At 42.6% G+C, this 19,678-nt stretch overlaps 2 protein-coding genes across 8 annotated transcripts in view; one reads left to right on the forward strand and one right to left on the reverse strand.

Annotated features, from left to right (window-relative positions):
- The window catches only part of nav2a (neuron navigator 2a), a 230,069-nt gene extending 223,166 nt beyond the window's left edge, over positions 1 to 6,903 (reverse strand). For 3 of the 4 annotated variants that reach the window (XM_042412867.1, XM_042412859.1, XM_042412843.1), the window contains exons 1-2: positions 6,820 to 6,903; positions 5,524 to 6,192 (exon numbers count right to left, since the gene is read on the reverse strand). In XM_042412867.1, the coding sequence (XP_042268801.1) occupies positions 5,524 to 5,604 (81 nt within the window). In that variant the 5' untranslated portion in view covers positions 5,605 to 6,192; positions 6,820 to 6,903. The remainder of the gene's footprint in view (positions 1 to 5,523; positions 6,193 to 6,819) is intronic. The other variant, XM_042412852.1, reaches the window with a different exon arrangement.
- A 3,507-nt stretch (positions 6,904 to 10,410) lies between these two features.
- On the forward strand, positions 10,411 to 19,662 carry e2f8 (E2F transcription factor 8). 4 transcript variants are annotated; one of them, XM_042412017.1, is made up of 15 exons: positions 10,411 to 10,660; positions 10,808 to 10,879; positions 12,028 to 12,085; positions 12,215 to 12,475; positions 12,568 to 12,721; positions 13,282 to 13,596; positions 13,702 to 13,863; positions 13,977 to 14,114; positions 14,232 to 14,450; positions 14,550 to 14,631; positions 15,231 to 15,744; positions 16,535 to 16,804; positions 16,934 to 17,069; positions 17,533 to 17,882; positions 18,877 to 19,662. In XM_042412017.1, the coding sequence occupies exons 3-15, from the start codon at positions 12,035 to 12,037 to the stop codon at positions 19,042 to 19,044; spliced, it is 2,820 nt and encodes a 939-aa protein (XP_042267951.1). In that variant the 5' UTR covers positions 10,411 to 10,660; positions 10,808 to 10,879; positions 12,028 to 12,034; the 3' UTR covers positions 19,045 to 19,662. The 4 variants fall into 4 exon arrangements, with proteins under 4 accessions (XP_042267951.1, XP_042267970.1, XP_042267960.1 ...); XM_042412036.1 differs by lacking the exon at positions 12,028 to 12,085 and having other exon boundaries at positions 10,412 to 10,660; XM_042412008.1 differs by lacking the exons at positions 10,411 to 10,660; positions 10,808 to 10,879 and adding an exon at positions 11,486 to 11,654.
- Positions 19,663 to 19,678: the final 16 nt, after the last annotated feature.

A 19,678-nucleotide genomic window follows, 5' to 3' on the forward strand; every position in this document is an offset into this window, starting at 1 on the left:
GGAGCATAATGTCTACAGTAGGTTCTAAATAACCTCACAAGGCTGCTCGTTTGTCATCGCGGCATCCTATCTCTCTGATATTACATTCAATTAGTTTCAGATACCAGCAGTGCCGTGCTGCTGGCACACACAATCAATCAAACCCTGTCAATGACAAATTGTCACCCTGCTAATCGCTCTCCATATCTAGGCAACAGGCCAGCGTAACAGTGGATAGATGATTCGGGGCGGCGATCACCGAGTCTAATGGATGTTTCTACTCGGGGTTCGGAATCCAGTGTCGATTCTCGCTGAGAGCAAAGAAACCGGTCATTATTCAGATCTCTTTATGTGGCAGCAAACAAATGATCGTCATAAAGAGATGCAGAGTAAACTGCAGACGGAGACATGGCCTTCAGCGTTTGTTAGCTTGTTTAAGAGAATAATGTTAGAGGGTCAGTGACTGCAGCAATCTCAGTGATGGTTAGCACAGATGTTGCGGTGCTAATGAACAGGTTGGCAGCTCAGGGAGGGTACTGCCACGGTGACCTTGGCCATATGTCTGGTTAAATGTCCACTGTTGGAGGAAACGCTGCAGAGAAAGCAGTGAATGCAAGTTCTTTATCTGTTGCCTTAAAGAAGAAACATTTCTGCTCAGTTTTTCTGTTTTGTTGGCTGCATAATAACCTTGGTTGAATTTATTCTATTTTGTTCAAAAAACAAGCAGATCACCAGAAAGATGAAGTATTGACAAAGTAAATATGCCTCAGAGCAGATGCATGTCAAACAGCATACCAGTTATTCAATAAATCCATTTACACCACATTATTAAAGCGACTGCATTACTAAGAACCGTGTAAATACTGCAACTGAAAAACATAGCCATCGGGATCTCTTACTGATCTCATACTTCCTGTAATAGAAGTGTTTCCATGAAACAGAAGCCAGAGATCATGGTTATAAGCAACCAAAATGTGCTTAAATATCAGGTTATCCAGGCTCAGCCTCAGGAACATGGTGAAGAGTTCAGACACACTGCGACTACTGATCTTGTACCTCCAGCAACAGAGGTGTTCCCATGTACCTCAGGAACATGGTGAAGACAAATGGATACACAGGAGGAGTAGAAACGCTGCAACTTTGCAGTGATTTGGGAATTTGGGATTCAGGATGCCTCCCTGTGGAGGTATTCCAGGTTCATACAACAGGAAGGACACCCCAGGGCATATCCAGAACCTACTGGAGGAATCACATATTCAATCTGGCCTGGGAACACCATGAGATCCACCAGGAGGAGCTGGAGGAAGTACAGGGTGTTTGGGCTAACATGTTTAACCTGCTGCCACTGTGACATTAGATGGATGGATGTGTTGCTGATGTGCATGTTAGCATAAAGTTTAAGTGCTTCAAATAAGCTCAATACTATTCTTAAGTTTGATAGCTTACTGCCTTTAGATCATTTTAAAAAATCAGATCTTCAATCACAATGTGGCTGTAATCGCTTACCTTAATAATGATCATATTTATGTCTTTTTTTGTTTATGCTTACCACTTCAATAAACAATTAAAGCGAAACAAACTCTTTGTCAGTTTAACTATCGACAAGCCAGCGTCCCATCATCATGTCTCATTCCTTCACAGGAAGACACCAGAGCCTGACAGCCATGGGAAGAAAACTCTAAAGCTCAATAACCAGGCCTCTCCTGCTGAGTATGAACTGTATCCTGAGGTTCAGGATTAAGTCCATCCTGTGAAAGAAATAAACAAAGCCGTGTAGGGTTTCCCACTCATCTGTGTCTCTGAGCTAATTATGAGGCTGTTTAAGAATGACTGCAGCGGAGCAGTCAGCAGCACCACACATCCGCCGTAAACACCTCATTATCCTACAGAACCCCACCCGACCGTATCAAACGCCTCTTAATGAGCAGTCAGAAATGACTAGTGAAAATAAATACATAATTTCCAATGGTTCTGATTGAGCAATTAGTGTCAGATTCCTTTTCATCCTCCACGAACTGAATCAATAATGGATTCCATTACAGAGTGTCCTCTGTCACCTTCCCAACGCCCTTCGTCATCTGTACCAGACGTTAGCCGGAGGGGTCGAGATCTGCTGTCAAACTCTCACAGTTTTTGTACTGAAACGTGGTACAATTTTTCATTTAGTTCTCTCCTCATTGCCTGTTAAGAGTTTTTTTCTCATAATAATGAAGCCTGGTTTCTGTTCACTTCTGACATTTTCTATTATAAAGCTATTGTGAGCTCTGCTTTCTCAACAAACGTGTATTTAGCTTTAAAGCAAGAAAAAAAAGAAATTCATTCCTCAGACTTAAGTCAACACCGTCTGCACTTTTGCCCTGTGTTCAACATTAGTGCTGTAAATCTGTACTGTATCCACAACAACTCGATGTGAGGTCGGGATATAAATCAAAGAGCGGTTCGATTACAATGTTCAGTGTTTCATTAGCGCTCGCTCACGAACGACGCTGCGTTGCGAGGTAAGGACTTGCCAATTGTCCAATATGCCGTACAGACATTGTTAAATCAAAGATTAGTTCACAGCTAAGTGTCTTTGACTGCACTCATAAATGCACATAAATTAAGCATGCCTGTCTAGACCTGTATCCACTGACGCGTAAATCTTTCCAACTTCATTTTTATGCCAGCTCACACAAATCTGAGCTACAGACACGCATAACAAATTAATTTAAAATGACCAACGTGATACATATGGTCGTTGTTGCCCAAAATGTCAACTTGTCAACCGAAAAAGGCAACTTCTCTCTTAACTTTACCTCTGACAGTGATGTTGGAAGGACTTTGTCTCTTTGTACTTCTGTAAGATGTTTGAATGTGATGGTATTCCCACTAATTCCACTATTTCCTACCAGTATCTTTTACAAGGCATCCAGCCACCAAAAAGAACAACAATTACCTGCTTTTTTCTTGGAAAATCAAACATGGAGGACAAAAAAAATCAATTAAAATTTTGAAAAAGTAAGAATTGTCATTGCTGTATTCAAACTACCCACTCTGAACTGTCCATCAGTGTGATGTCACAGCTGAATTAAGTCATTTCCATTTAGTATAACCTTTTACAAACCGAACAACTTCTGATTCTGGTGCTTCACAGAAAATACATCCACTCCAGGATCCAGGATTTGTTCACTGTAAAAGGTTTCCTACATGTTCTTTCCAACAATAACATTACCATGCAGAACATTCACAATCCAGAGAGAACCATGTGATTCTCACCTTTACAGCTAAAACATGAAAATAATATACATGTTTCACAGAATTTTCACTTGAGAACAACACTCGAAAGGCCAGGATAATAAAAAAAAAATACATACCATACTGTCTCTTTTCTGCGGCAGGACAATTCTGAACACAGAAGATCCAATCTCATAGAATACTAGTTGAATGAATACCAATTGACTGCAAATAGGCAGGTTTCTGATGTTAGCAAAGTCTGCAGTTCCGCTCCATCGCACACTGAGCCTGGATTCACCGCAACACAATAGATCTATGATTCCCCTCTAACGCTCTCTGCTTTCCCATGTAGGCCCATGATTGCCACTCAATGAACATTAATATATGGAGAAGGGGGACATGTGGGGGAGTAAATCTACAAAAAAAGAACAAAATCCAATTACCTCCTACCGGGGGGACGAGTATCACATATAGGATCTTGAACTCACACAGCCTAGGTAATTGTCGGGGGACATTGAATCTTTCTGCAAGTAATTCTCCAACAATGGGAGTCCCCCGTGTGTGTCCACGTTACTACCTCGGTGCTTTCAATTTACTTAAGTCGGCTGATGTCCATTAAGAGGGAAAGTGAGTATCGGCTCTGTCTGGCGCAATCTCTCTTCCCCGGAGAGCGTCGAGCGTCTGGCCTCGTCTGGTCTCCCGATTGATGATGCCTCCACGTTTGCGGTTGCGACTGAGGCTTCTAATGAAATCTAGACGTGTCGCCGCTGATAACACGCGCAGAGGGCAAAAACTCACTTTATGAATGGCATCGGGGTTGGTTACCATAGCAACAACGTGGGAAAAAACCTATTTTGGGTGAGATTTCATAAACGTGAAGCTTCCTAGAACAGTAAGCGGAGATGCTTGGAAGTCCTTGTGCTGCTCGGTGTGTCGTTTAGCATCCAGAGAGGTTTGGCAATCTGGAAAAAAATGCAAAACAGCAGCTGGGACTTTTGGTTGCATCAATTAATATTCATGTTCTACATAATCCCACGTGACTAATTTAACACACCTGATCAAATCAATAATTTACAGGGGGGAGGACAGGAAAGAAACGAGGAAAGGGAATAAACCTTTCTTTTGAATCTGACACCTATAGCAGAGGGAGCACAGTCCAGTACAAATCCTTGCACCATTTGGAACCAGATATAGCAGTGACCAAACTGCAAAAAACGCATGCTGTGACCTTGTAAGCTTCAACAGCTGTCCAGCGTACAGCTGCTCCGAGCAGTTGATACCCAGATGAGGTCACCCACCTACAAGACTTATGGATCCCTTCTTCCGTTTTGCTACGTTTGGCTGTAAACACCTCAGAAACAGAGCTGAACGTAGCATGAAAAGCTGTCATTAAGTTGAGCCAGCCCTCACTGCAGTCAAGCAGCAGAAAATCAGTCTGTCTCCACATTAAAATGAAGACTAATGTGCTCTGAATCAACACAGACATCTATTTAGCCTGAGCGGGGCTGCTGCTCGGCGCCTCCGTGCCCGGTCTATCACAACTGCACACCGCCACAGTCGAGTGAAAAAACCTTAAATCTCTCAAATGTCAGCTTTTCCAGAAGTAAGAAGAAGAGCCAGGTTGTGAGATGTTGACATTTATGAATGTATCTGATACAGTGTTGAAACGGTTCATACGACCGAGAGCTGTTTTTTTTTTGTTTTTTTTTCATCCAACACACAACCGTGTAATCCTTCATCTGAAGTCAACCCATGAAAATCAGGAACCTGGAAGTATGAGGTTTGCATATAACAACAGCAGTACATCCACGTCATGTGGAAATTGCAGAGCGAAGCTTAAAAACGGGTAAATGAGCCACCGGATCAAGTACTCCATCAATCTTAGCAGCAGACGGCTGAAGTAATTCTACACAACCACAAAGCAACATAAGAAGACTTCACAGACGCTTTAGTGCTTTGATTGGCTCTTTGGCTTTCAATCAATTCACTTATGCTTCCTTTGACACCTTGAGTTGGTTTCCTGATGAAGGTCATGACAAAGTAATGGGACAAACTGTTTGGGAACTTTTCTTGTTACCAATCGAAATGGAAAAAAGAGGCCTTTAGAGGTCAGCAGATGTTCTAAAACCTTGGCTCAGCACATTAAGTAATAAAATATTTCTTCATCCACTGGCGTTCAAGTGTAGCCGAGTAGATGTATGTACTTTTTTTTTACATGCAACGACCTACTTTATTCAGAGCGCTCACTTGTTGTACTCCAAGCCATCACACAGCGCAGAGCAGACAGGTGCGAGTACTGTAGTAGATAAAGAGGATCTGACATGAACTCACCCTTTTCTGGTCCTCCAAGCCGTGCAGCACAGGTTTCCTCCTCGGGTGCTGTTGTGGACTAGCCTCTGCTCCTGCCTCCATCTTCCCATATGTGAGTGAGTACTCAGCCGAATATCCAGCCTTTACAATAAGCCTTTAAAGGGAACGAAGGGAAATACCTGCTCAAAGTATTTCAGTCCCCTTCCTCCTTGGTTCCCAGTTGTGGTGCATGAAGATCTATCCAAAAAACAGGAAAAAAAAAAAAAAGTCTGTCCATCAACTTTGCTTCATGAAACAGACGACACCCAACCTCTGGGTGGATCCAACCTCAGCTATAGGCCTTGTCTCAGTCATATCGTTTCTTGATGGTTTCTCTTTGCAGCTCTCGGTCCCAAAAGGCCGGCCCGAAGCGAGCATCAGGGCAGACGGCGGGAACCAGAGATAAGCAGGATGGCTCTCTCTCCCAAAACCATCACTGCTGCAGTGGATATTTGATCTTAAGGGAGGATGTGATTATCATGATCCTCTCGACTGGCCAAACTGCAATCCACTCTGAAAAAATGTGAGTTGGGTTCAAGTACTGTGCTGCAAAATGAGTTTTCCCGGGTAAAAAAGCAGAAAAAAGCAGAAAAAAGCTGATGTCAGTCACAGCTCAAAGGTCAAGTGTGGTATCCTGACAGTGAACAAGTGCTTGGGTTGAGAAAGAAAACAGAGTTAAAATGAAGCATTTAGAAAAAAGTGTTAGAGGGACTGAAGACAACCTAGATTGTAGTAACAGTTTGTAGTAACAATTTGATGCATATTTGAATAAGAAAAAGTTCCTCTAAACTTGCATTTTGTATCCATTTTATCTATGAAATACTTCATTCACGGCTGTAAATGATTAAAACCAGAGTTTATATCTCATCAAACCACCAGTTAATTGCTGCAGGTGTGCGCTTCTCACCGATTCACACCATGAAAAACACTTATTAAACATCACTACCCAACTTTTTTTTTTTGTCGGCCACAAACTTGACATCATGCTGTGCAGATCTTGTGAGTGTTGTAAACGTGGCTATTCAGCTTACACTCGGGGGAAGGAAAACATTAACTCAAGAGTTACAATCTGGAACAAATTGCTTGTCTAAAGGTTTGAGCTACTGCAGCATCCCTGCAGGAGAATCTGCGAGACCTTACAGGCTGCCTGACAGACTGGCTGCACTGAGCTTTCTGCAAACTGCTCGCAAATATCCAAAAATAATAAAGGACAACACGTTAACTGCGAGGAGGAATGAACATTAGAAAGCAGTATCTGTGGAGAGAAATGATGCTTACCCCGCACTTCTCTGTTTGTTTCATTCCCGCTGGAGATGGTCCCTGCCTCGTGCGTACTGCTGTCCGTTTCTCCGGCTGTGAGCGGAGCAGCCAGCTGATGCGTTAACGCGCTGTCGGAAATATCGAACGCGATGTACAGTTTAGGAAATGCGAAAACAAACTGTACAGTAGGCTTATATGTATACCAACAATTACCTATTTCAGGACAGCAGTAACAACAGTTTCCTCTATTAATACCTCATTTTTACAAATGTGCTTATTATTTTAGTTTGACATTGACATGACATTACCTGATTAAGTTTTTATGTTTTTATTCTCTTTATGTCGTGATTCTTCTCTCTTTTACTGTTTATAGTTACTTCTTTTTCATGGTTGTTTCACGGCTTTGTATTTTTCAACTTTGTAACCTCATTTTAAAAAGTGCTGCATAAAAAAATGTAGTCATTTTTATTATGTTAAGAGCGTTAAGGAGAAAAAACAAATTTTCCAGCATTCAATGGTAGAAGTTTGTCTGATATTTATTTGACAGCCCTCATATTTAATACAGGAATTACATCTCTATCGCAACCTCCGTTTGTGAGATGAGACTATAATAGACAAGACAAGGTGAGGCTTTATTTATAGAACACATTTCATGAGACATAAAAACATCAACCTATGCAATGTAGTGGTAAAAACGAAAGAAAAAAGTAGATTAAAAGATTATAAAAAATGATAAAGAAAGAACATATATTCATCCATATCTACAATACCCACATATACATACACTCATACACTCAATGAATGTAATACAAGTGAAAAACCAGCTATAAACATCAAACAATAATATTAATAGCTAAAAGCAATAATGACCTCAAGATGAATACCATTCAAATTTCTGATATTGTGCAGACAGACTTGATCCAAGTGAATCACTTTACTTTCCCAGTCGGAGTGGGTGGTCTAATTTACGAGGGGTAAGTGAAGGCAGCATCAAGGTCCCACTCGCTCCTTCTCACATCCGTAACATTACGTCACTGGCTGCTTGAAGCTCCGCTGTTCTCTCCCAACATCCTTGAAGGCGCCCGTCGGTTTCCATGGCGACTCCCAGTAAGGAGGGTTATACCGCCACCTAGCGCCGAAACAGAGACACGTCAATGAAAAGAAGAAGAGTCGTCAGCTGTCAGATAACTGTGTTTTACCCTGAAGAATAAAGGAACTAAGTACATTTACTCAAGTATTGTGCTTAAGTACAATTTTGAGGTACTTATACTCTACTTGAGTATTTCCATGTGATGCTACTTTATACTTCCACTCCACTACATTTCAGTGGGAAATATTGTACTTTCTACTCCGCTATATTTATTTGACAGCTTTAGTCACTTTTCAGATGAAGATTTGACACAATGGATAATATAACAAACTTTTAAAATACAACACATTGTTAAAGATGAAACCAGTGGTTTCCAACCTTTTTGGCTTTTGACGTCTTACAAAAAGCAGTGTGTAGTCAGGGTCACATTTCACATGTCTATGAGTTGTTAACAGCTCCACCAAATAGTGATTTTTCCCTCTAAACTTCTCACATGCTTTCATTTCAATAAATGTTCAAATGATCCAATATTTCAGCAAAAATCAAAGATTAGAGAAAAAGTCCAAAAACTGAAAACAGATTTGTGTGTCAGAACTTTGTTTTTTCTTCTTTTCTCTCCCATCAATCATCTCACGACCCCTCAGATTTATCTAGTGACCCTCTGGGAACCACTGGACTAAACTAGCTAACTGCATATAAAGTAGTGTAAACTAGCTCCACCTCCAGCAGCTACAACAGTAACATGCTGCTCTAACACTGATGCTTCACTATTAATAATCTAATGATGTCATATATAATAATATATCAGTCAGAGGAACCAAACCACTACTTTTACTGCAATACTTTAACTACATCAAGCTCATTATACTCATGTACTTTTACTTAAGTAGGATTTTTTATGCAGGACTTGTACTTGTAATGGAGTGTTTTTACATTGCTGTATTGGTACGTTTACTTAACTAAAGGATCAAAATGTTTCCCACAATTATTTTCCCACAGACCCCAAAAACCAACCAGCACACTCCTATGCTGGAATAATACTTTATTTAGAAATATGCATCATGTGAGAAAAATATAAAATGAAATAATAAGGGTCTAAAAACTACCACAAAATGAGTGATTCTCACAAAACTTTCCAATTAGGCCTAATCGAATCACCCAAACCTACTGACACGCAGTGACCCGGGGATGTTTGATGACCCCGGTTGGTTATCCAGCTGGGACCAATAACCTCTCTATTCTTCCATTTTTTTATCTATTATTTTGTGCTGCCACTATATTTCCTGTAAGCAGTTAAACCTTATTGCAGAAACGACCCAGTAATCAAATCATGTAAACCTCATTTTACCGCAAACCATGAAAAGGCTTCAATCAAGTAATTATGTTAATTTGGTTATTTGCTGTATAATCGGGTTAGAGTGCATCTGTGCATGTAAACGTGATACACAGTTCGTAGCCGTCCTAAATCACAGAGCCGGAGACTTGTTTCCCCGTCTTTCAGCAAGAGATACGTGGAATCCCACATGTTCCCTACATGCTTAAGCAAACTTTGTTGAAAAAAAGTGACAACAAATAGCTTTACTTTAACACTTAGCACAGAAGAAAAATCCCTTGTGACAAAAAGTATAATACCTGACGGGGCTTTGTGGACGAGGGCAGGACTTGGTTGTGGAGGTTGGTCAGTGGGGGCCGAACAGCAAATTTTTGGCTCAGGTTCCTTTAAGAGGTTAATCCGGCCATGCTCGCTGCAGGAATATTATAATATAATGGGAATTTAAAATCAAAATATACATTAGACTTACATTAAAACGCATGAGCAACCTGTAAAGGAGCTGCAGAAATATTAATCACAGGCCTACATGTTTCACATTAAAGGACTGGTTCACAGTTTATCAAGTCAGGTGTCCATATGAACAGTGAAAGAAGTTTTCCTCGCTGTAATCATTCCTCCCGTTCATACTGACTATTAAAAGATCTCCTTCAAATGTGCTTTCAATGTAAGTGATGGAGGCCAAAATCCTCAATGTGTCCACACAGTCATTTAAAAGTTGATGTGAAGCTTATATGAGGCTTCAGTAGTCTGAGTTAGTCATATCAAGTGGATATCTGACACATTTACAGTCTTTATAGCATCAAATTCCCTCTTTGTGTTTCCTTGGACAGTGTTTCCTTGTTGAGCTGCGGTGGAAGTATAGTAACAAAAAGAGGGAGTTGGCACTAAAAAGACTGTAACGTTGAAAGATATCTACTTGATTTGACTAATTTGAACGACTGAAGCTTCATATTAGCTTGCTAAAATTCTCTGGTGTCAGCTTCTTAAATGTGAATATTTTCATAATAAATGGTTTCTTTAGTCCTCTATGACAGTAAATTGAGTATTTTTGTATTTTATTTTCTAGTAAATGGTTTCTTTGGTCCTCCATGACTGTGAACTGAGTATATTTGGGTTGTGGACTGTTTGCCAGGGGAAAGATTAGATTTTAGGTTGCATCTTGGGCTTTGGGAAACAATGATCGCCATTTTTCACCATTTTCTGATATATTAAAGACCAAACAACTAATCGATCATGAGACTAGGGTTCATTAGGGTTCATTAGGGTTACGTGTACAAGTAATTGGGCCCGCCTATCTCCCCCACAGGGAGGAAGTGTCGAGCTGATGTGAGCGCGCATGCTCGGACTGGGCGGGCCAAACGCTGCTGGTCACCCACACAACTGGGCAAACTTTTTCACAACTGTAGTAAAGTTGACCAAGAGGCTGCTGCCCACTGGTAAAAAACTAAAGAGCCGTGAACATTTTGTACAGTTTCTTATATTCAAATATTTATTCTGACCGCTGTTGCGGTGGAAACGCTTGGTCTTGTGCGTAAAATCCATTTTTAAACCCATCAGACTGATCGTTTTTTTTTTTTTTGGAGGTAACTTATCCACAACACATTACCACGAAGATGGGACGTCTCCTCTGAGCAAGGCTTGTTTGGCGGATTTGAGTAAGTTCAGACTTTTATTATGTGTTTTATCTTGCTAACATTTGTTAGTTTTAGTGCGAAATGGTTTGTTTGGCGTAATCTCTGGTTTCGGCGTCGCTGAGTTACCGCCTCCTCCTCCTCGCTGTAAACTTTTTTCCACTCCGGCCATATTACAGTAACTAAAGTCTTTATCTTTTCTATTAAACAAAGGTGTTGATGTATGAAAAACTTTCAGGATTATCCGGTTTAATTGTGTTTAGTTAAGTTGCCCTAAAACCTCTTCAGACGGCGGGCGCTCGGAGCTGGCTGCACGACAACAAACATTACAATATAGGGAAACATTCGCTATTAAAACTGTCACATTAGCAACGAAACAGTGTTGCTTTGTAGTGATATAACGACAGGAACTTCACTATAAATGTTTCAAAGTTTAAAGCGAGCCGCCGCTGTTACCGTATAAATGTTCCGCGCCAAGGATTTCAAAAAATATTTACCTGCGCGGGACACTCTTTTCACTTCCTCTACGTTGCCTCGCGCCGCGCTCCCATTGGCTACTTCACAGAAAAAGGGCGGGACCGCGCCGTCCGTTGGGTCCGGCGATTCGATGGAACGCACGTCAGTTACCGCCAATATCAATCTGGTGTTTTGATTAGATTTAAACAGATTTTTTATGATAGATTACACCAGAAAGGAAAAACAGACTAATATAATTACACCATCGGTACATTTCTAACTCGTGTCAGTGCTGTTAAAAAATAATGTGGGCTCCGGACAAATATATCGCACTCAAAAAGCGGTAGGACGATCCCTCCGAAAATATTTTTGCTGTAACGTTGATAATTTTAACGTTAATAATTTTAACGTTACATAGCTGTAATGCCGAAATTAATGATAAAGAGTTAATAATGTAAAGTTTAGTTTAGGATTAGATGCTGCTGCTTAAAACGGGCGATAAACCAGACTAATAAAAGATTGCATAATGTTAGTGTAGCATGTTTAAAGTTTGATAGATGGAATACATGTTAACTAGCTTAGTGTAGGTTCATTCATACTGTTCAGTTTTTAAAGATTTTCCTGATATTTTACACAATCCCTGAGCTGCACTTATCTCTGTGTTAAACCCTAGCTAACGTTAGCTAATATAATCCTTATTAAATTCTTATGCAAAGGTGGAAAATGTCAAGAACAGCGTTTGAATCTCAAAACCTCTCCCAGTCTGATTCCCAGGTCAGTAAGTGAGGAGTCTAAATGCTTCTCAGATATAACTTGTTTGTGATAATTCCCAGAATACTGCAGTAAGAAGGGATAAGCTTGCATATAAATAATTATCTGTTGCTTTCTTCTCTTGCTGATTAGGATGGTGGCTTTGTAGCACCACAGGTTCCTGTAAATACTCCAAAGAAATCAACTGGCCCGTGTGTAGTCTCAGCGGAGAGCCAGCCAACCATGGGTCCCCTCACTACACCTAAAAAAGGAAGGGAAGTAGGCTCTGTCGACCCCTGGACGCCGACCTCCAACCTTAAAATGCTCATCAGCGCTGCTAGTCCTGACATCAGGAACAGAGAGAAGGAGCTGTGCACTGACACGGACGGACGGGAAGGTCCCGACTCTATGCAGGTAGAAAAGAGTTTGTGACACACACACACTTTCTGATGAGTCAAGATGTTCAAAGGAATACGTGTTTCATCTGTTTTGTCATCTCCCTGCAGGACACTGAAAATGGAGAAGAGTCAGAGAAGATGATCAGCAGAAAAGAGAAGAGTTTGGGTTTACTCTGTCATAAATTCCTCGCCCGCTATCCAGATTACCCAAACCCTGCCCTCAACAACGACATCTGCCTGGACGATGTGGCCACTGAGCTCAGTACGTCTGCTATATCGACGCTTTTTTTTAAATCTAAAATCATTACAATCAGGGCAGCAGCTAATGGGTTGCTTTCATTACTCATGAATCTGTAGGTTCTTGTATCATCACTCAGTTTATATAATGCCCGTCAGAGGTTACCAAAGCAACCTATTATGGTATGATGTAGAGAGGAAAACAAATGTGCACATCTGAAAAACTATTAACGAGAAAATGTTTGGTATTTTTACTAGCAGATACAGCAAATTAGTATTAATTTAAATGTACATTTTGCCTGAAAACAATTACTGGGATAATGATTCTGTAATAACTGCAGTTCATTAGTTATTTCTATTCCAGACAAAACAACACCAAATGCCCATGAAAGCTGACTGTCAAACATTTTTCACACTGATTATAATTGTAATTTTTAGTTTATTCTCATAAACACAAATATATGAGTTTGTAGACACTTTAATACCACATTAATTACTGTAGTTTGCTTGAACTCCACTTTTCCCTCTTGTGAGTTTCAGTTTTCTTTACTGTGATTCATCAACTTGTGTTTTCTGTCATCACAGACGTGGAGCGCCGGCGGATTTACGACATCATGAACGTGCTGGAGAGCCTGCACATGGTGAGCCGCTCGGCGAAGAACCGCTACACGTGGCACGGCAGGACCAAACTGGCTCAGACTCTGGCCATTCTGAAGCAGGTGGGCGAGGAACACAGGTACGGACAGCAGATGCAGCAGATCCGGCACCGTCTCCTGGACAAGGAGTTCGACTTTGACGGGGAGGAGAAGGAGAACGAGGTGGTGGTGGACTTGGAGAACGGCGAACAGGGACAGAAGGAGCTCTTCTTCGTGGAGCTTCCTGGAGTAGAGTTCAAAGGAGGTGAGAGAGCTGGCTGCAGAGTTTTTCTGGCTTTTACAATGTAAATGTTTAGTGTTTTTGTGGTGTAGCGATCACATTTTTAACCTCCTTTTTTGTCCTCTCCAGCCTCCGTTAACAGTCGGAAGGACAAATCTCTGCGGGTGATGAGCCAGAAGTTCGTCATGCTCTTCCTGGTGTCTAATCCTCGTGTGGTCAGTTTGGACGTAGCCGCCAAAATCCTGATCGGAGAGGACCAGGGCGCGGATCAAGACAAGAACAAGTTCAAGAGTGAGTGCATCATTGTACTGCTGATGACACTGAAGTCCACTCTTAAGCCTGAAGATGTTTACATTAAAACGCAGGTGCAGTAGATAACCTCGCTGTCTGTCGTGTGTTTGCAGCCAAAGTGCGGCGGCTGTACGATATAGCCAACGTGCTGCGGAGCCTGAAACTGATTGAGAAAGTCCACGTGACGGAAGAGAGGGGGAGGAAACCGGCGTTTGAATGGGTCGGCCCCGAAGAATTCCCAGAAGTCAAAGGTATGGAGAACTTCTTTTCCTGTTGTGTTAGTGTTCATATTTTTGACCCACAATTCGAGTGAATTTTTCGAGCTCAGCATCGTCGTCTTAAGACTAAACATTAAACTCTTGTTTCAGACTTAGAGAGCTCCACATCCAAGTGTCCACCCACCAAGAAGACAAGCGTACTGGAGTTGCGTCCCTCTGTAGACAACTGTGCCAAAAACCTCTTTCCATCAACGGGGGCTAAACGCAGCTTCACCCGACACCCCTCCCTCATAAAGCTGGCTAAGAGCATTCAGGACGACCGGCGCAAGATCAACTCCGCACCCAGCAGTCCTGTCAAGAGTTCACTCAGTGAGTACAGACAGCGTTTCTTCAGACCAGGTCGCCGTTGCGGTGTGTCTTTATGAATGGCGTGATGACACTAATCTTGGTTTCCTCTTTCGCTTTCAGGTGACTCGTCAAACACTGACTTCCCAAACAAGATGGCTCAACTTGCTGCTATTTGTAAGATCGAACTTGACCAGGAGTCAGCGTAAGTCTGCATCTAGACTCACTGTTTACACTAAAACTGTTTGAGGCTCTTTAAATGAAATCTGGTGCATTTGTCCATTTAAAGGAGTGTAGTCTGGTGCAGAACAAAGACCTGCACCTAGTCCACCTAAGAAAGAGGCTGCTTCCAAACAAACTCTGGTGTTTTGTTTTCTTTGTAGCAACACTCATATCTGAATGAGTTGATGTGTTTCTGCTCTACTGATGAGGCATCTCTGTCAGGGATGGAAATAAGTTGATTATTTTGCAGTTAAATATTATTTAACTGACTGTTAAGAGAATTGTAGTGACACTTGAGTCAAATCTAATTTCACTTTGTTATTAAGCAGTGTAATACTCAAGAGCAGAGCAGCGTGACTTGCAGGGCCACACAGTAATGAGGACGCAGGATCACTGATCGCCAAAAATATGAAAACGAGTCAGCTGCCCTTTGTTGCAACTCTTGAGTTGTTTGTAATAGAACACTGGATGGAGAGCAAGAGAACTGTACTGCTCAGCTCCCAGCCTTAGATTTTATAATTTGTTATTCCTCGTAGAGCCCTTTAGGGTTAAACGAGGCTAATTAATCTGCTTCTGTTCCAGGACTGGAGACGAAGATCCAAATCCTGCTCCCACTGAGCCGCGCACAGCTGCCGAGCAGCTGGAGCCGACCGCTTCCAGCTCAATGGAACCACCTCAGAAACCGTTACTAACTCCGACGCAAGAGCTGCGAGTCAACACTACTGTCCACCTCACCCCTCACGCCCAGCTGCCGGCCCAGCCGCCGGGCACCGTCGCCTACATCCCCGCGCAGTGTTCACCCCTGATCCCCGTCCTGTTACCTCAGCAGCAGGGGAGCGGTCCCTACGCCGTGTTTTTACGCTCCTCCTCCCTCAGGCCGAACCCTCTGGCCAGGCCGCAGCCCACCAGCCTCGCCGTACGCTCCATGACCTTCGAGGATAAGACTGGGCGGAGCCCGACGGCCCAGTCGGCCGCAAAGAGCCAGTCGGCCTCCAGGGCGCCGGACGTCAGCCCCTTGGTGCTCAAACGGCTGTGTTCTGATTCAGCGTCAGAGAGCAGCCCCTCTAAAGCCAAGAGGACGGACTCCAACTTCAAGGTGAGCAAAATAAATATACTGTTAAACTTTTTACACTCAGCGTGCTCTTTATTAGGAACACCTGTGAAATATAACAACTCTGCTATAAATTCTACTTTTACAGAGCTTATACATTTTCAGTTTTGACATTGTCAGAACGGTGATAACTCTACTTCATGTTTATTATGGAAAAGTGTTCTTGATATTTTGCCCCCACATTATGGGGTGGATTTAAAAAAAAAAAAAAAGAAGAAGCATGACAGCAAGTTTCTACACCCACAGGAGCCGTAAACAGACCACAGCATGATACAGTTGCAAGACATGAAATTTTTTTCCTAACGTAAATGTACTATAAATCTTAATTACTGTGTAAACCCCATAAATAAAGGCAACAACGAAGGCATGCTGGGAAATATAGGAATGACTGAGGTGTACAATACTGCACAGGCGTGCAAATCAGAAAAAATAAAGTAGCTATAAAGAAGAAAATGTAGAAGAACCACTGAGTGGAGGAAAAGTAGAGGAACATTTGAAGAAAAGTAGTTACACCAAATGGAAATGACAGGACAGAACCTGATTGAAACAACAGAGGGAGATGATTTCCTTTCATATCTCTTGTTATGATGCTGCTCGCTGTCTTCACCACGGTGTTCCAGGCCGTTAGGAAAGCAACTGACTAGTCTTCTTCAATATTCTGCACAACAAAAACGTGATGTGCTATTAATGAAACAGATGTGTAAAACACAGAATCACTTAAAACTTGTGTGTCATGTTATAACGTATCTTTTCTCCCTCTCTGTCTCTCACACAGGACACTTCCCCGAAGCTGTGCGAGATCCTGCAGGCTCGTCTGAAGGCCCGTCGCGGCGGTCAGCTCTCCAGTCGGCCCTCGCCTCGCGCCCTCCACCTGGACCCCGAGTTCGTCAACACCCCCGCCGTAGGCGCCGTAGCCCATCAGCCTCTAGAGCAGAGCTTGGAGACGTTCCTGGACAGGGAAGACAAGACGGCGAACTCCGACAGCGAGGCGGGACTGACGCCGGTCAGAGACGTCCCGCTCACGCCGGGACAACTCCACACCGAGGTAAAAGCGCAAACACGCCGCTCACAACCCAGAAAGACTTTAGAGCACAAATTCCAACCAGATTAGGACGCAGATTGTTGTATTTGTTGATCAGAATGAGTGTAACATTTATTTCTCTGCTTCCTTCAGACTTTAGTGCCAGCTGGATACCTGATCCCAATCTCCCAGCAATCCCTTATCGGCTACAAGGAAATACAAGCTTCAGGTGGAGAAAACAACAAAGCTTCAACTCCCACTTACAACATCTTCCAAACACCAACTGCAGGTATTTATATCGTTAGATAAAATGATGATTTACATCTCAGGGTGCAAGAGTTTGTCTTTAGCCAAACTATAGTGAAAGATTTTACTTTGTTATATTTAGATTTGGGCAATTTGATTTTAAATAACTAAATAAAAAAATGTCCATCACAAGGGGACATCTTTAAATTCCTTTTTTAACTGTCAAAATCCCAAAGATATTAATTTACAGTGATAGAAAAGAGACAAAAGAAATCAATTCTCACATTTAAGAAGCAAGAACAAGAGAAGGTTTTGCATAATTAATCACTTATCTGTTAATTTTCAACTAAATCAATCAACTAATCAGTTCAAACACAGGTGATTCTCTTTAAATTTATTTTCTTCTTACAGTAGTTTAGATTTGAAACCTGTCAACAAGGCTGAAGTTCAGCTCCAGTCAATAACTACATCAGAATGAACAGACGGGACCGTTTTGTCTTCCACAGGCTCCAGACCTCCACCAGCCCAGGAGATTACACCCACCGGCCTTCGTCTTCACAAACCCCCTGCTGCTGCCGCCGCCGCCACCGCCTCGCCCCACGCCGCCCAGCAGGCCCACCGCCTCCACAGCCCCAGCCCCGCCATCCTCAACTTCACCCTGCAGAACCTGGGCCTGATCTCGGGCTCCAGCCCGGTAAACGCTTTCACGGCCCCCCAGACTCCAGAACACGCCAACACTCTGGCCAGTCCGCTGGCTCTGCAGCAGAGAGGGATGGTTTTCATCAAACCGCTGTCGCCTGTGCCGGTCCAGCAGTCTGTGCCCCCGCATCCGGTGGCCCTCATCAGTGTACAACAGGTACAAAAAACTGCTGTGTTTAGTTACATTTTGCATTTTTAAAGGGTAACTACACACTAAATCATTTTCTTTACGCTGTACATATAATCACATGATAGTCTGTGTTAGCATGTGATAATATTGTGTGTAAAAACTGCTATTTGTGCTCAAAATTAGCTTATTTCTGTCTGCTTGGATCTGAAAATTCAGTTCAAACTCTCTGCTCCTCCCCACTCGAGACGTAATATAAACACTTCCAGGTGTATTTCATATCATCCGCCCACCAAGTATAAATATCAGAACAACGGCTAACTGTAGCTTCAGTTTGTGCTTCTCACACAGAGCTGCAGGTAGCGTTAGCAAGTGTGATAAGAGATGTCAGAGAGGTGATGTGGTCATGCAAATAAGCCAAAGATTTCTTCCTTTTCTGTGGGCCGGCCAATAACTCTGCTATATTCAGAGCTTTGCGAGATATTCAGGGCTGACGATGCTAACGTTAACCACGATAAACAACAGCGCTACGGCTAAGTACTGACACACACCTGAGAGCTGGACAGAAGCTTTTACAAAGATCTGTGAATGTGCTGGTAGTGACTGTCAGAGCTCCAGCAGACTCTCTGTGTGTCTGCAGCTCTGTAACCACAGAGAGTCTGACAGCAGCTGCTCACGGTCGGTTGGCTCCAACAGCTTCATATCACCAGTCATGCTACGCTGAGCGGTGGTCAGTTTCAGTCCGCTCCGGTCGGTGTCCTCTTACCTCCCGTGTCACACACACTACAGCTGCATTTTTTAAATATGCAGGGATGGAGGGAGCTAGCAGGATTCTGATGTGTAGTTACTCTTTAAAACGTCAGTTCACCAAAACCACAAGAACATGCATCTAGCTGTCAGCAGTTCATGAGAACAGTCTGTTTGGTAGAAAGTCTTAATCATAGTCATGATTTGATTGAACTAAACCTTTAAGATCAAAAGCCGTCAAACTAACTGATCATTCTCTGCTGTCTTCTTCCTCCAGCCTGTGATGACCACCCCTAAAGGGACGGGGCTCCCCCAGCACAGCTTCTTCCACACGCCGGTCCCCCTCTCGCCTCTTGCTACCGTGGTAACCAGCGGCGGACACCCGGCCACCAAAACTGTTTACATCCCTCAGAGGAGGCTGGACGTCAACACTGAGGACTCCTGAAAGCCTTGAAGGAACCCCCCCCTTCCCCCCCCTGATGATTGTGTACATTATATGAGTGTATGGGTATTGTTTGTGTCTTGTGGGCGGGTGTCTCGTGATTAGCGTTTTCTAGGATTCATTACCTCTGAACATTTCGCAGCAGTCTCACTGCCATCGTTCTTATCACGGCCTCGGGGCTAAAAATAGCCGCCGCACGGACCAGAGCTGCGGCACGGTGGACACACGGAAATTAGGTTTCACAACAAGTTCACCAGAGACTCATGAACACTACTGTCCTGCTCGTGGTGATGCTGGTGGAAAGTGTTTCCCCCAGAGATGAATTTGATTTCCAGAGAACAAACCAAACAGTTGTTTTTCTTAACAGGGTTTTTTATTTTAATTTTATTTTTAGTTATATTTGCTGATGTGGGTGATGTGAGCACCAAAATGTTTTATTATTCAAATTACCAAGATTAGTTAACGTCACATCAACGCCATAAAGAAAAAACACACCGAAGTTAGATGGACGTTTTTGACTGAAAGTTAAATTTGATTGGAAAAATTACCGACTGATCATTTTGTCTCTAAGTAAAAAAACTTTTGCACATATGTAAATGTTATCTGTTACCCCTTTTTTTTTTTTAAAAATGGAAAT

The sequence above is a fragment of the Thunnus maccoyii genome, chromosome 1, assembly GCF_910596095.1.
Source record: "Thunnus maccoyii chromosome 1, fThuMac1.1, whole genome shotgun sequence".
In the NCBI taxonomy this organism is placed as follows: Eukaryota; Metazoa; Chordata; class Actinopteri; order Scombriformes; family Scombridae; genus Thunnus; species Thunnus maccoyii.

Coding starts and splice junctions, on each gene's coding strand:
- e2f8 (XM_042412008.1), top strand. CDS start 11,617: ATGTGGGCTCCGGACAAATATATCGCACTCAAAAAGCG. Junction 11,655..12,027: donor TATATCGCACTCAAAAAGCG/GTAGGACGATCC, acceptor TCTTATGCAAAG/GTGGAAAATGTCAAGAACAG. Junction 17,883..18,876: donor CCCTCATCAGTGTACAACAG/GTACAAAAAACT, acceptor TTCTTCCTCCAG/CCTGTGATGACCACCCCTAA.